Source organism: Centrocercus urophasianus, unplaced genomic scaffold, assembly GCF_019232065.1.
Source record: "Centrocercus urophasianus isolate 14NV4802_14NV808 unplaced genomic scaffold, USGS_Curo_1.0 seq_55, whole genome shotgun sequence".
Lineage (NCBI taxonomy): Eukaryota > Metazoa > Chordata > Aves > Galliformes > Phasianidae > Centrocercus > Centrocercus urophasianus.
Window position 1 is genome coordinate 511,907 of NW_024885144.1, and position 13,003 is coordinate 524,909.

At 55.3% G+C, this 13,003-nt stretch overlaps 2 protein-coding genes across 6 annotated transcripts in view; one reads left to right on the plus strand and one right to left on the minus strand.

Moving 5' to 3' along the window:
• The window catches only part of GRIN1 (glutamate ionotropic receptor NMDA type subunit 1), a 30,550-nt gene extending 22,066 nt beyond the window's left edge, over positions 1–8,484 (plus strand). For 2 of the 5 annotated variants that reach the window (XM_042835821.1, XM_042835822.1), the window contains 3 exons: positions 164–309; positions 2,896–3,006; positions 8,416–8,484. In XM_042835821.1, the coding sequence (XP_042691755.1) occupies positions 164–309; positions 2,896–3,006; positions 8,416–8,484 (326 nt within the window). Of the gene's footprint in view, positions 1–163; positions 310–2,895; positions 3,007–5,495; positions 5,700–8,415 lie in introns of those variants that run through there. The other 3 variants (XM_042835823.1, XM_042835824.1, XM_042835820.1) reach the window with 2 other exon arrangements.
• Positions 8,485–10,768: 2,284 nt separating this feature from the next.
• On the minus strand, positions 10,769–12,828 carry LRRC26 (leucine rich repeat containing 26). Its single transcript, XM_042835831.1, has 2 exons — positions 12,134–12,828; positions 10,769–11,417 (listed from the first exon to the last, which is right to left on the minus strand). The coding sequence occupies exons 1-2, from the start codon at positions 12,783–12,785 to the stop codon at positions 11,158–11,160; spliced, it is 912 nt and encodes a 303-aa protein (XP_042691765.1). The 5' UTR covers positions 12,786–12,828; the 3' UTR covers positions 10,769–11,157.
• Between the last annotated feature and the right edge of the window lie 175 nt (positions 12,829–13,003).

A 13,003-nucleotide genomic window follows, 5' to 3' on the forward strand; every position in this document is an offset into this window, starting at 1 on the left:
CACACCCACCACCCCATGCCCATCCCCGTGGGTGCCCCTCTGGGAGTGGGGAGGTGGGGAGGCTGGGGCTGGCAGATGCCACTCGTGCTGAGCGCGATGCAGAGGAAATGAAGTGTCGTGATGCGATTCCCACTGCCCCCTGTAACTTTCCTACTTATTTCAGGTGTGTTTATGCTGGTGGCTGGAGGTATTGTTGCCGGGATATTTTTAATATTCATAGAAATAGCTTACAAAAGGCATAAGGACGCGCGGAGGAAGCAGATGCAGCTGGCGTTTGCGGCCGTTAATGTGTGGAGGAAAAACCTGCAGGTAGGACAAACCGTTTTTAGAGCAAATCTCCAACAGGTGCGTTTTCCATTCCTTCACCAAATCAGTGAATGCAGAGCTGTGGATTAACATGGGGTCCCATGTCCCATCCCCAGTAACTCCCCTGGGCGTTACTGGGCTGCTGGTGAGCTGTGGGGCCCTGCTTGTCCCCAGGGCCACGCACGGCCAATGCCACCTCCCTGGGAGGTATCGTACCCATCTCTGTCCAGGACAGAGACCTGGTCCAAATGCCATGGTTTGCCCTTGGCAGTGCTGGGGACAGTGACCTTGCTCTGCTGGGGACCATGCGTCAGAGCTGCGTTTCTGGCAGCTCCTCATGCAGGATCTCTGATATGCTCCACCACGCTCACCAGCAGAGGAAGGGAGGGTTCACCTGCAGCTACCAAGCATCCCTTCCCTGCAGTCCTGAGCATCCCTTCCCCATGGCCCCAAACATCCCTGCCCCGAAGCCTTCTAGCATCCCTGCCCTGGGTCCCTGAGCATCTCATCCCCGTGGTCCCATGCTGCCCATCCCTGCAGTCCCATGCTGCCCATCCCTGCAGTCTCATGCTGCCCATGTGCAGAAATGCTCCAGGAATGGAGAGTTCCATCACCTCCTCCTCCCTCCCCACCCTTGGGGCTGTGGTGCCCCTGCCGCATCCGAAGCGGTTCCAAAAGAGAGGCGGTGCATTCTCTTATCACTTGGGGACAAGGACATCTGCCCCCAGAATCTCCCATCCCTGTAGCACCCCAGGTGAGAGGAGCCCAGGGGCAGCCACGTGCCTGCTGCTGGCACCGAGCTCTGCGCACGTCCCCGAGCCTCCCCTGCCCTCACCACCAGGACCACCTGGCTGCTCTCCGTGGACCCTCCAGGCTGTGTCCCGCTTTGGGGAAACAAGTCTGCATTCAGAGTGCCAGGCATCCTTTGGGTGGTGAAAGGCACACAGCCCCCAACGATGGGTGCCCCACGGAGCAGAGGGGGATGCTCAGGAACGTCATCTTCCCAAAGGCAGCGAGGGGAGCACGAGGCCGGGCTGCTACATCCTGAGAGCTCGCCGGGTTCAGTTCACAGATACGAGTTTCGGAAGAGCCGTTTCTTTTTTTATTATTATTTATTCTTCTTCCTTTTTTTTTTTTTCCTTTGCTTCCAAAAAGCAGCAGCAGCGACGGGGTTAAGGCTGCTGGGACAGAGCACACTAGTTGCACTGCCATTTTTCACTTGCCAACCTTCTAGAAAATACTGCACTGGGTCCTTGGGCAGAGTCTGTGGGACTGTGAGCAAAGCATGCTGCCCTGTGGGGATAAACAGCCTCATGGTAAAGAGCCGTTTGACATTGTAAGACTTTTCCACAGGAGGAAACGTCAGAGCACTAGTATCTGGTACATTGCTAGAAGGTAGGCAAGTGGAAAGATTTATTTGTTAAAACAAACAAACAAAAATAATGGTTTTTGGGATCACAGTTTTGCCATGGCTATTTCCTGAGATGCCATGGAAGAAAAAGACATTTCATTCCATTCATCTTGCTTTCCTTTCCGTTTGTGCATGTCCGCAAAAGAGAGAACTGAGAAGGAGGAGCAAATGTATCCCCGAGCATGCTCTACGCACCAGCGGGATACATTTTGGTTACCCCCGTGCGGTAGCAGAGCCAGACCTGGTCACTCCGTCCCCCGTCGGCAAGGTCACACTCATTGGCACGAAAGCAATTGGGGAGGAATCGTTGTCAGCGCCCGCCGCCGAGCGCGGCCGGTCCCCACGGCTCGCTGCCCCCGCACCGTGGCGGCTGGTGCTCCCAGCCTGCGCCAACCAGGTCCGACTCGCTAACTCCAATGGCTACATTTTTCAGTTCTGTTTCTCTTTGAGTTCATCCCGACCCTGACGACATCATAGCGCTAATATGCTTTGCTTCCTCCCTTTCTTTTCCTTTTCTTTTTTTGGTTTGGTTTTTTTTTTTTTTTTTTTCTTTTTTTTTTTTTCCAGTTTTCTTTTATTTATTTCTACTTTTTTTTTAGCCGATTTTACTTTGGAAAACAACCAAACAAACGAACAAAACCACCACAACCACAAACACCACCACCAACCACGTTCGGCTTTGCACAAACGCACCATTTAAATTTTGGAATACCTTTTTTTGCAGAATGCCCATACAATGACTTCTCTTTCGATGCAGTCCTCTCTCTCTCTTGTGGCGCTAGGATTCAGAGCAGGCGCTGGTAGTGCAGGAGCAGCATCCCACCTCCCGCTGTAGGCAGGCTGGCGGTGGAGGCCAGGGGAAGGGCCAGGCAGCACATCCCCAGGTTCTCTCCCAAGGAAGCGAGGTCAGCGCCGCAGGCTGCCAGCAGACGCCCAGGAGACACAGGGCTGCTCCCAGAGGGGTTTCCAGCGCTGTGGACGCGAGGCCGGCCCCATAGCTGTAGCAGCGAGGCGCCACGCTGTGCCTGCGGGTCACAGAGGCCCTTGGAGGACTGGGAGTGACATCTCTGGTAGCGTGCTCACCCAAATGAAGGACATGACACGGGGCAGTATTCAAGTAGATTTAGCGTTTCCAACAGCACACTAGAGATCTAATCGCTTATACATATTCATTTTAGGATAGAAAAAGTGGTAGAGCAGAACCTGACCCTAAAAAGAAAGCCACTTTTAGGTCCATCACCTCCACCCTGGCCTCCAGCTTCAAGAGACGTAGGTCCTCCAAGGATACGGTAAGAGGAAGAAGAACAATTCTGCCCTCTCTCTTTCTCTCTCTTTCTCTCTTCTGCCATCCCATCGACTGCCACACACCCATCCCGAAGCTGCCAGTGTACATGCATAGCTCATGTTCGTCACCAGTCAGTCAGTCAGTCAGTCAGTCATCCCGTGTTCCTTGAGGATGCTGGGATCCTGGAGGGCAGGCAGGAGGTGCTTTGGAGTCCTGTGATGAGTTGGGAGATGCAACCGAGTTTTCGTTTCGTTTCCGTTTTCTTTTTGCCTGGATGATTTCTGATGTTCCTCTCTGTGCTTTGCTCACCGTACCGGTGCTGACCTCTTGAAACCAATGACATTTTATTTATTTATTTATTTTTCCGTTCCTGAGTGTTCCTGTACCTGTTTGTCATTGTATGCCTAAAACAATCACCCCGATTTAATTTGGGCACCGTGTCACCTCACCGAGAGCCATGCGTGTCACATTCTCTACATGTGATTTTTGTTTGTGACTATTAGCATTCGGGACGTAGCACTTGGCGCAGTGACAGCTCTCTGGTTATCAGCAGCAGCATCCGAGCTGCTCTAGCAAAGAGGAGGCACAGGAGGTCATTACTGACCCAGCCTGCTTCAAACTTGGGCTTTCCACCTCGCAGTGCCGCTGCTCGCACGTAACCAGAGAACGTTTCCAAATAGCTGCCTCTAAAGCCAGCCGTTCCCCACTGTGCAAACGTGTCTGCTCGTGCTGGAGCTTCAGGCACGCCAGCGTCAGGTTGGGCTGTTGGTCTGTCGGACTGAGCCGGTGTCCCTCTGCATGTTGCCGTCTGTCGTACAACACTCTGCACTGTGGCTACTCTGTTGTCTTGTGTGGACGCGGGCGCTGCCCCAGATCTGCTCTCCGGGCCGCTCGGCTGCTGCCAGCGGGGTCCCTGCGGTGCACGGTGGGGATGGGGGGACGGCAGCAGGCTGGCGGGGGGGGAGCGGCATGCGATGTCGCAGGGGTCTCCAGCCACGGCGCTGCATGGAAGCGGCTGCGTTTGGCACCAGGCAGGCTTCTTCCCCAGCACCCTGGGAAATGGCCTCAGGGACAGCTGAGCCCCCTGCCAGGCTCGGCTGCCACCGTCTCGCACAAAGCACTCCTTGGGGAACTCATGCTCTCTTTGCTCTCCTTGCTTGTACCCATACCCAACGGGGAAGATGAGCATCCCTGTCATCTCCTTCACTCACCACGCTCCTGGTGTGGATCCTTGTCTTGGTGGTGCCCCAACATCTCAGTGTCCCAGAACCAGACCCATGCATATCCTCAGGCAGAGGATGGTTGGAGGAGGCTCTGGGTGGCTGGACCTTTGACCAGGGGCAGGAGGCAGAGATGGGGTGGGAGATGCAGTTAGGAGAAGGTGGGGAGTGAGAAGAGCCAGGAGAAGAAGGAACAGGTGTGGAAAAAAACCTGCAGGGAAGCCCTCAGGGTGCCTGGAGCAAACCCCATGTTGTCTCCCAGGTTTAGAAAGCCAAGAGGTCCTTGCCCGGGACAGGCCAGGCCAGCAAACATCACAGCAAAGTGGGGAGCTGGGGAGACCCGTGTCCACTGCAGGTATGTGGCCAGTGCCAGGAGAGGTGATCCCTTGTCCTGGCTGTGGTTGAGCCCTTCCCCAAGTGAAAGGGGCTGGTGCCTGCCTGTTCCACCAGGATCAGTGGTGCACCTCAGTACCTCCTCCATCGCCCCACTTCCTTTCCAGTGATCCTGGGCCTGATCCTGCTCATGGTGCAGCATTCACAACCCCATTGTCACCCCAATACCCTGTGGTAGGAGCATTCTGAGCTGCACAGGGCCTGGGGTCTTTACACCAGAAGCTTCAGATGATGGCTGCCACTCTGGTGACAGCTGCAGCTATAGGCAAAGAGGCCCTGCTGTCTGCAAGCCTATTAAAGCCATCTGCATACCATGATGTGCCATGGCAAGGGCCCCAAGACATCTTCCCAAGGAGGTCAGTTAGCTAGTTGGGCTACCAAGAGGTCAACAGGACCAAGATCTGAACAAGAAGTTTCAAGGCTGAGGCTAGCAGCCCCAAGGCAGGAAGCAGCAGAGCAAGCTTTGTGGCGATGTCGGGCAGGCCTGCTGGTGCACTCCACTGGGAGAGCGACCAGCGGGAGGGTGCTGTCATCAGCTTTTGTCACAGCCTGCCATCTGGTGCCCCCAGCTTCCACTCAGCAGTCCTGGCTCAGAGACCCCAAAGCCCTCCTGCTGTGGAAGGCCCCATGAGGTCATAGCATGCGGGGTCACATTGCCTGGGGTCCTTGTAAAGATGAGAAAACAGTGAGGTGCTCTACGATGATGCTTGGCAGAGCCACGGGTCCACACCAGGTCTCAGCTGGGCAAAGCTGGAGAGCCCATGGGGCTGGAAGGCCAGGCTGACCCCAGCCCCATGGGCTCTCCTTGCTAGCAAACCTGGTGGCCTTGTTTCTTCCCTTTTCGTTGCCGGGAGTTTTAAAAATGGATTCTGCTCTGCAGCCCTGCAGAATGGTCCCTCAGGAGTGCCAGAGAGACAGGCTGGCACCATGGAGCCAAGACAGCCCCGGGAAGCTGCCACCCCACTCTGAACGTCCTAGCGCCCACCATCACCCGAGCTGCACAGCCTCTCCGCGGCACATCATCCCCACCGCCCCAGGAGGAGATGCATGTGTTCCCCATAGGCAGCTCCTGCAACTCGAATAGCACTCGCAGAGCTGATGTACTGCCATCCATCGCAGCCACCCACGCTACCGCAACCCCACAGAAGCCATGTGAGACGCATAAACCACACAGACACCTTCCGAGCCGGCACATTTCGTACAGACACGTTCCGAGACGCACAGATCCCTTAGCCCACACTGCAGACGTCATCAGCCCCCACAGCCCCACTGCCAGCCCGCGGGCCCCGCAGGCACAGCACAGCACACGTCCCACGCCACCGCCAAGCGAGGGCCCCTCGAGCGTGGGGACGATGCCAGAACTGGTCGAGAATGGAGGGGGTACATGGAAAAGGTCACCTTTTCAGTGAGAGATCAGCCATCCCAAAACCAAGTGCTTTTTGGCTGAAAAAGAACCTAGTTTTTGGCCCCGAACAACCATCTGTAGGCCAAATACAACTATTTTTTTTTTTTTAAAGGAAAGTTGACATTTTCTACAGCAAGATTGTGTTTAGCTGGAATCCAAATTTTTAATCAAAAAAAAAAAAAAAAAGAGAAACCCCAAATTCTTCCAGAAAATCTCCCACCAGCCAGGGTCTGCCATGTGAACCCAGATTAGGTTGAAGTCATTTTTAAAGACATATTGATTTCTTGTCTATATTTTCTTCCTGATGTCATTTAAAGTTTTTGGTGCCTTCACTTCACTTCCATACCTTAACATGTTTGAGTCTCTTCTGCAGTTAATATTAATTAATTTCTTGGCTTTATAATGTTTGGTTTGGGGATAATTGCACCATCCCTGTAACATCATTTACCCTAAATTACTGATATGTGCTTCTAGAATTAGTTCTACTTTAACATAGTTTTGATATGACAATTTTCTTGCTTTTTTTTTTTTTTGCCTTTTACTTTTTCTTTTTTTTTTTTTTTTAAAAATAAAAAAAAACAGTAAACGCGAATGTTACCCTGTGATAACTCTGTGATTGGAGGAGATATGCTTTCAACCCAAAGCCCCACTCTGTATCGCAGTTCTCCTGCCAGGCTCCCCAGGTCGTTTGGTGACATCAGGGTCCCCCAGAGCTGTGCAGAGAGGGCAGAGCACTCTGTCCCATCCCGCCCCGCCGGGCCCCCCCTTCCTGCCCCACGTCCACGTGCACAGAGGCACACGCATTCGCACCCACACTGCTTTTTTCCTGGTTGCGTCAGGGTATTTAACAAAGGATCCTTTCTTCTGCCCCTATAGTTTTTTTGTCTGGAGCTCTTCCTCCGGCAGAGGCTGGCATCATCTCCTATGGGTGCCCGCCCTGCCTCTCCCCTCTCCAAGCCTTTTCCTCCTGGAGGGGCTCCAGCCCCATCCCTTCAGCTTTGCTACCGCAGCTGAGGTTGCACCCCTTTAGAAAAGGTGTGGTTTTGGTGGGCCAGTAGAATGCCACAGAAAGCTCCTCAGGGTGACAGAGCAGATTGGCAGAGCAGCACCTCCAGGGGATGGCCACGGTGTTGCCACTTGGGATTTCTTAGAGGCTCCATTTTGATAGCTGTTGGTGCCCCACATGGATGAGCCATCCCAAGAGATGTTCCTCACCACATGCGCCACATGGATGGGATCGTGCTAGCTCCGGTCCCCACCCCAGCAGCTTCCCACTGGGGTCCTTGTGAAGCCTCAAACCAAGCAGGCGAACCCCAAACAGCCCACGCCGTGCTCAAGGGGCCACCAGACCTCCCCACACAGGGTAGCCACAGTGCCAGAGCCACCAGCAGAGGCACAGGGGTCACAGTTGCTGCTGACAAACACAGGATGCATTAAATCCTGTGAAATCCTTCTAAAGACCAAGGAGCCCATGGAAGCCCACCACACATGTAGCCCACCAGCCCTCCTAGGTAGTGTGGTAAATGTCCATAGAGAGGGCTCACACAGCAGCACACCAAGATCTTTTCCTGGCACCACGTTAGGTCCCCAGAGCAGCATGACAGAGGGGTCAGTGTCACTGTTTGGCACTGGTGCCACCCAACCACTCAGGGCTTGGAGCTAGGAAAATGAGAGGAAGGAGGCAGGGAGGCAGGGAGGAATCAGCTGCCCATTTGCTAGCCCCTAGCTGGGGAGAAAGGCTTTTTTTCTTTTTTCTTTTTTTTTTTTTTGGCTGTTACAGAGGTGTTTCTGCTCTCCCTGCTGGTGGGGATGCAGCTGGGGAGGTTTTTCCCAGGGGTGTTGGCTGAGCACCCCACTGCAAGGAGTGCAGAACCCCAAATCCAGGCCACATCTGCACAGGCTGCACTTTCACATTAGCAAGTGACACTACAGCTTGTCGCCAATCAGCCACACAGCACAGCTCCTCACCTGCGCACAAGGGTAGGAAGAGCAGAGGCACTCAGGCAAGGAGATGCACTGCCATGGCCTCAGAGCACAGCTGGAGCTGCCACTGGCCATGCCCTGCAGCCACATGCTCAGCCGTGGGCTGGGCTGGCAAGTCACAGCTTCTTGTTGTGGCATTCCCTAAGCAGGCGAGGGCTGGCTCCACAGGTGCCAGGCACCATGCCATGCCCCAGTGTCCTCCCCATCCGGCCATAGAGTGCATGGAGAGCGTCTGCAAGGACCTCTGCACGAGGCTGGAGCACAGGGGACCTTGGCCACGAGCAGGTATGGGGCCTTTGCATCACCCCCAGAGATATCCCATAGGGACACAGGAGGTGTGAGGAGATGCGGGGGAGAGTGCCAGGACTGCCTAACGCTCCTCTCTCTCTGTCTGTGTATTTGTGTGTTGCAGCAATACCATCCCACTGACATCACCGGCCAGCTCAACCTCTCCGACCCCTCCGTCAGCACTGTGGTTTGACCTTCTCCCCAAGGGCCATCAGTCCTTGCCCGGCACAGTAGGAAGGCACAGCCAGGACTGCCTCTCAAGGGACACTGATGGGTTCTTCAGGGTGAGATGGGAGTAAAGCATCCTTCATCCATACACGGTGACTTCATTGTATATCTCCCTCCCTCCCTAGGCCTACTGCCATATTCACGCCCCAAAATGCACGGCAGAACCAGGACAGGGTTTGGACTTCACTGTACAGAGAAAACCGCTCCCAACCAGTGCTGTTGTTGATCAGTATTGCCACTGACTGGCTGCGTGTGAGGGGAAAGGTCTTGGAAGGCACGTGGTGCCTGCTGTCCTGCAGTGGTAGGGAAGAGCCGGTGTCAGGCTGCAGCCACGTGTTTGGCTTTGCAGGCTCTGGGTTCCCACAGATCCCAGAGATGTTCTCGTGGAGCGGCCAGGGACTGCTGCCATGCAGAGATCTGCCACCAGCACAGCAGGGCTGGGAGATGTGCACGCTTCTCGTGGCCAGGGGATGAGCGCCCGTTCCCCTCCATCAGCCCCTGCTCAGTGCCCATGACCAAATGTGGTGCTCTGGAGCTCCCAGCCAAGATCCTGGCTTCCCATATCTGCACACAAGGCATCCCCAAGGCCTGGCCATGGCCAGCACGTAACTTTCACGCTGTAGCTGACATGACCAGGAGACAAACAAGGCAAACTGAGTGCCAGCTCAGCAGAAGGCGACTAAGCAAGACCGCTCAGAGCTACTCCTCCCCATGCACCGAGCTTCTACAAGCAGGTGTTTCAAGCAGCCATGAGCACTCCAACACCCAGGAAACACCATCCAGGTTGGGGATGAGTGCCTGCAGAGTGTGTATGAGCAACAAGGGCAGAAAACCCACCTGCAATGTGGTACCAAGCCCCTGTGGAGAGCACCACCTCCTCCTTGCCCCAGCCAAGCAGGTGTGGCAGACAGGGCCGGCAAGATTTTCGGGTGGCAGCTGGGGTCTGTGAGCATTGTCCCACTGACTGCAGTGGCTCCATCAAGTTCATCTCACTCCAGCTGAGAAATCAGGCCCATTCGACTTTATACGTCAGTGTAACATTGATACCAAGTTTTTGCAAGAGCTCAGTAAAGTCTAGACTGGATTGTGGAGTGGTTTATTGCTGCGCCGTGTGCCTCCATCTGTTTCTCCCTCTCAGCAGAGCTGGCAGGAAGCCCTGTGCTAAATCAGAGCCTCACCCAGCACTTCTGTAGGGCTCATGGCAAAAAGGTGGGGGGACAGGGAGGGATGGAGCAGGGAGAGGGCCAGGAGCTGCAGGGAGGGTGGGGAGGAGTGAGGCATTCCTATTCTAGGATGGCAGGATGGATGGAGATTGTGTGGACAGACCCAGGCTGAAGCCAAACACCAGCACCATGCAAGCTGGCTTTGCCCACCTCCATCCTGATGCAATCTGGGTTGAGGCTGCTGGGACATATTTTTCTTTCCCCCCTTGGGCTGGTGACAGCAGCCATCTCACCAGCCACTGCAGGACCTTATGCTCATGCCCAACATGGAGACAAGAGGAGAGAAGGGCCCAGCAGCAACCCCACGCACCCTTTGCCTCCTAGTGTTTTTCTTTGCTATGCCATACAACCCCCAATAAGCTTGTGACATCATCCATGACATCATTCCCTTCCAGCTTTGCCTCCCTTTCTTCTTCATGGCTTGACGTTTGTCCCCATGTTCCCAGCCAGTGGCCACAATGGTTTGAGTCCCCAGGGAGGATGGCTGTGCGCCTGGGAGGAGCAGGCAGCCAGGTGGCTGTGGGGGATGTCAGACAAGGTCCTAGCTCCTCATGGGAAGCCCAGACCTTCCCAGAGAGCCACATATGCACACAGGGCTGGTCTGTGTCTTGCCAGTAAAAATGAGAGCAGGCCACAGCTGAGGTTACATTTAGTTTATTCTCTGTATGACTTATTTAACTTCTGCCAAAAGCTTGCCAAAGGATGCATTGGCCACATCCCTGGCTTGTCCTACAGCTCTTGCACAGGCAGGAAATCATTTCTATGCCATTGGAGCTAGTGGAGAAAGGTTGATGTTCACAGGCATCTCATTGTGGCTCCCATTGCCTTGCAGTGCACAGGGACTGTTTCTCCTCTGTGAGAGTTACCCCCTTCACCCCAGCTGTACTTTTGCATATAAGAAAAAGGTTTTTTTTTTTACAAAAAGAAGCACCACCAAAGGTGGTGGATGCCCCATTCCTACAGACATTCAGGGTCAGGCTGGATGGGGCTCGGAGCACCTGATGGAGCTATAGCTGTCCCTGTTTATTGCAGGGGATTTGGACCAAATGCTCTTAAAGAACCCTTCTAACTCAAATGGTTCCATGATTCTACGATTCTACTTCCATCTGCCACATGGATGGAGGCTCTGGGTTGCCCCAAAAGGTCCTCAAATGCACTGGTAGGCCCACAGATATCTGGGGCACACATAAAGCCAAACAGATGGCATGTGGATGCACCAAAAACCAAACCATGGGACAGGAGGGATGTGTGAAGGATTGCTGAGAGTCACTGAATGCAGGGTGGAGGGTGATGAGAGCACTGAAAGACACAAGGAGGTAAATGGGACACACTCAAATGCATGGAATGAGGCAAGAGGGGGTGAGCCAGAGGAAAAGGATCAGCAAAAGGTCCCCTCTGCCCTTGGTGGCCCTGACTCAGTGACACCCAGTGCTGAGGGTTCTCCTCCAGCTTTGGGGCTCCTTGCGTAGATGATGGTAAATGACCACGATGGAGCCTATCAAGGTACAGCAGAAGATGCTGGCCAGGAAGGAGAAAGGACCGATGAGCAGAAAGGCAGCGTAGTTCTGGGCTGACAGCGGGATCTTCTGACACTGCTGGAAGGAATCATTCCCAAAGGCCATGATCGGGTATGTGTTCAGTGACTTTGGGAACATGCACCGGAGAGAACTCCTCTCTGGAAGAGAGAAGTGGTGGTGGTGGGCACATGAGGGGACAAGGCAGGTGGGACAGTAGGGCTGTGTGGGACACAGGGGACCAGGGCAGGAGGATGGACTGCAGGGCCAGGCTGGTCAAAGTGGCACAGAGTAGGGCTCAAAGAAAGGAAGCAGGGAGGGTCCCACACTCATCCATGTCCTATACCCTGGGGAGTGGGATGGATGGGGAGGTGGGCACAGACCGGGGCAGGATGGGTCAGGCAGAGTGGGGAATGGCTCCCTGGGGGCAGCAGTGAGCAGGCAGTCTGGAAATGGCACAGAAAGCCCCACCAGTGGAAATGGATGGGAAGGAGTGGAAGGAAAGACCTCACCAGTGGATCAGACCCACACTCATAGGGTCTTCCCCATAGGGAAGAGGCTGAAGGCATCGGGCCTTGATCAAGTCAAGTGTGACACCCACCCCACAGGTGCACATTGCCCATCCTTGCCCTCCCTGTGGCAGGGAGACAGTGGGACAGTACAGGGTGCCAACCCCACCACTCTGGGCAGTCCCTGCTGGTGACCAAGGAGCGGCCACGAGGAACCAGATCTGAGGACAAATCCACCCAAATGGGGCTGGCTTTTGGGAACCTTGCAGGAACCCCAGCCCCTGCACCCAAAGCCTGGCAGCTGATGGGGGAGCCCAGAGAAGGTGGAGCAGGTGGGGGTGTGGGGACACATTCCCTTGGGCACTCACCTGGCACTTTCTCCCTGTTGTGTTCCAGCCAGCGCCAGAGGGGCAGGATGCTGCAGGAGCACATCCAGGGGTTCCCATTCAGGAAGATCGCTTGGAGCTGAGGCAGGGCAGGTAGCACACCTGCCTCCAGCTGCTCCAGCCTGTTGTAGCCTAAATTGAGGATAGACAGGCTGGTGAGGGGCAGGAAGGTCTCGGGGCTCAGCACAGACAGGTAGTTGTCACTGAGGTCCAGCTCCTGCAGCGTCCCGAGTCCCAGCAGCGCCTGCCTGTGGATCTTCTCCAAGCGGTTATGGGTCAGGCTGAGCCGCAGCAGCACCGGCAGGGAGGGGAAAGCATGGGCCCTGAGCACGGCGATGAGGTTGTAGTCGAGCCAGAGGGTGCTGGCATTGGTGGGCAGGAGCCGCGGCACCTCGTGCAGGTCACGCTGGTGGCAGTCCACGTCCCCTGCCTGGCAGTGGCAGGTGTGGGGACACGCTGGAGCAGGCAGTGGGCACAGGAGGAGCAGTAGGGCCAGCAGGACGCTGGGACCCCTCCATCCACCCGTGGCTGCCCACCCGCGCAGTGGGGGCTCCCCAGTCCCCGGCATTGGTGTTGCCCCCATGGCGGGATGCCTGAAGGCCTTGCCTAGCCCCGCGTCCCTGACTGGCACCATTGGGTGCAGTGAGCAGCTGGATGTGCCTGGCTCCCGGTAGCTGCACGCATTCCCCACTGCATGCTGTGTTGTGCTCGGGGTGGAGCCGCACTTTTCTTAGCAAATATTTTTGCAGTGATGCTTGCCCTGGCAAGGTGCGGCCGTGCCCTCACCCCTCCCCTTGCCAGGCACTGCTCCAGCCAGGTAAGCAGCCAGATCTGTGCTGTCCATATTTAACT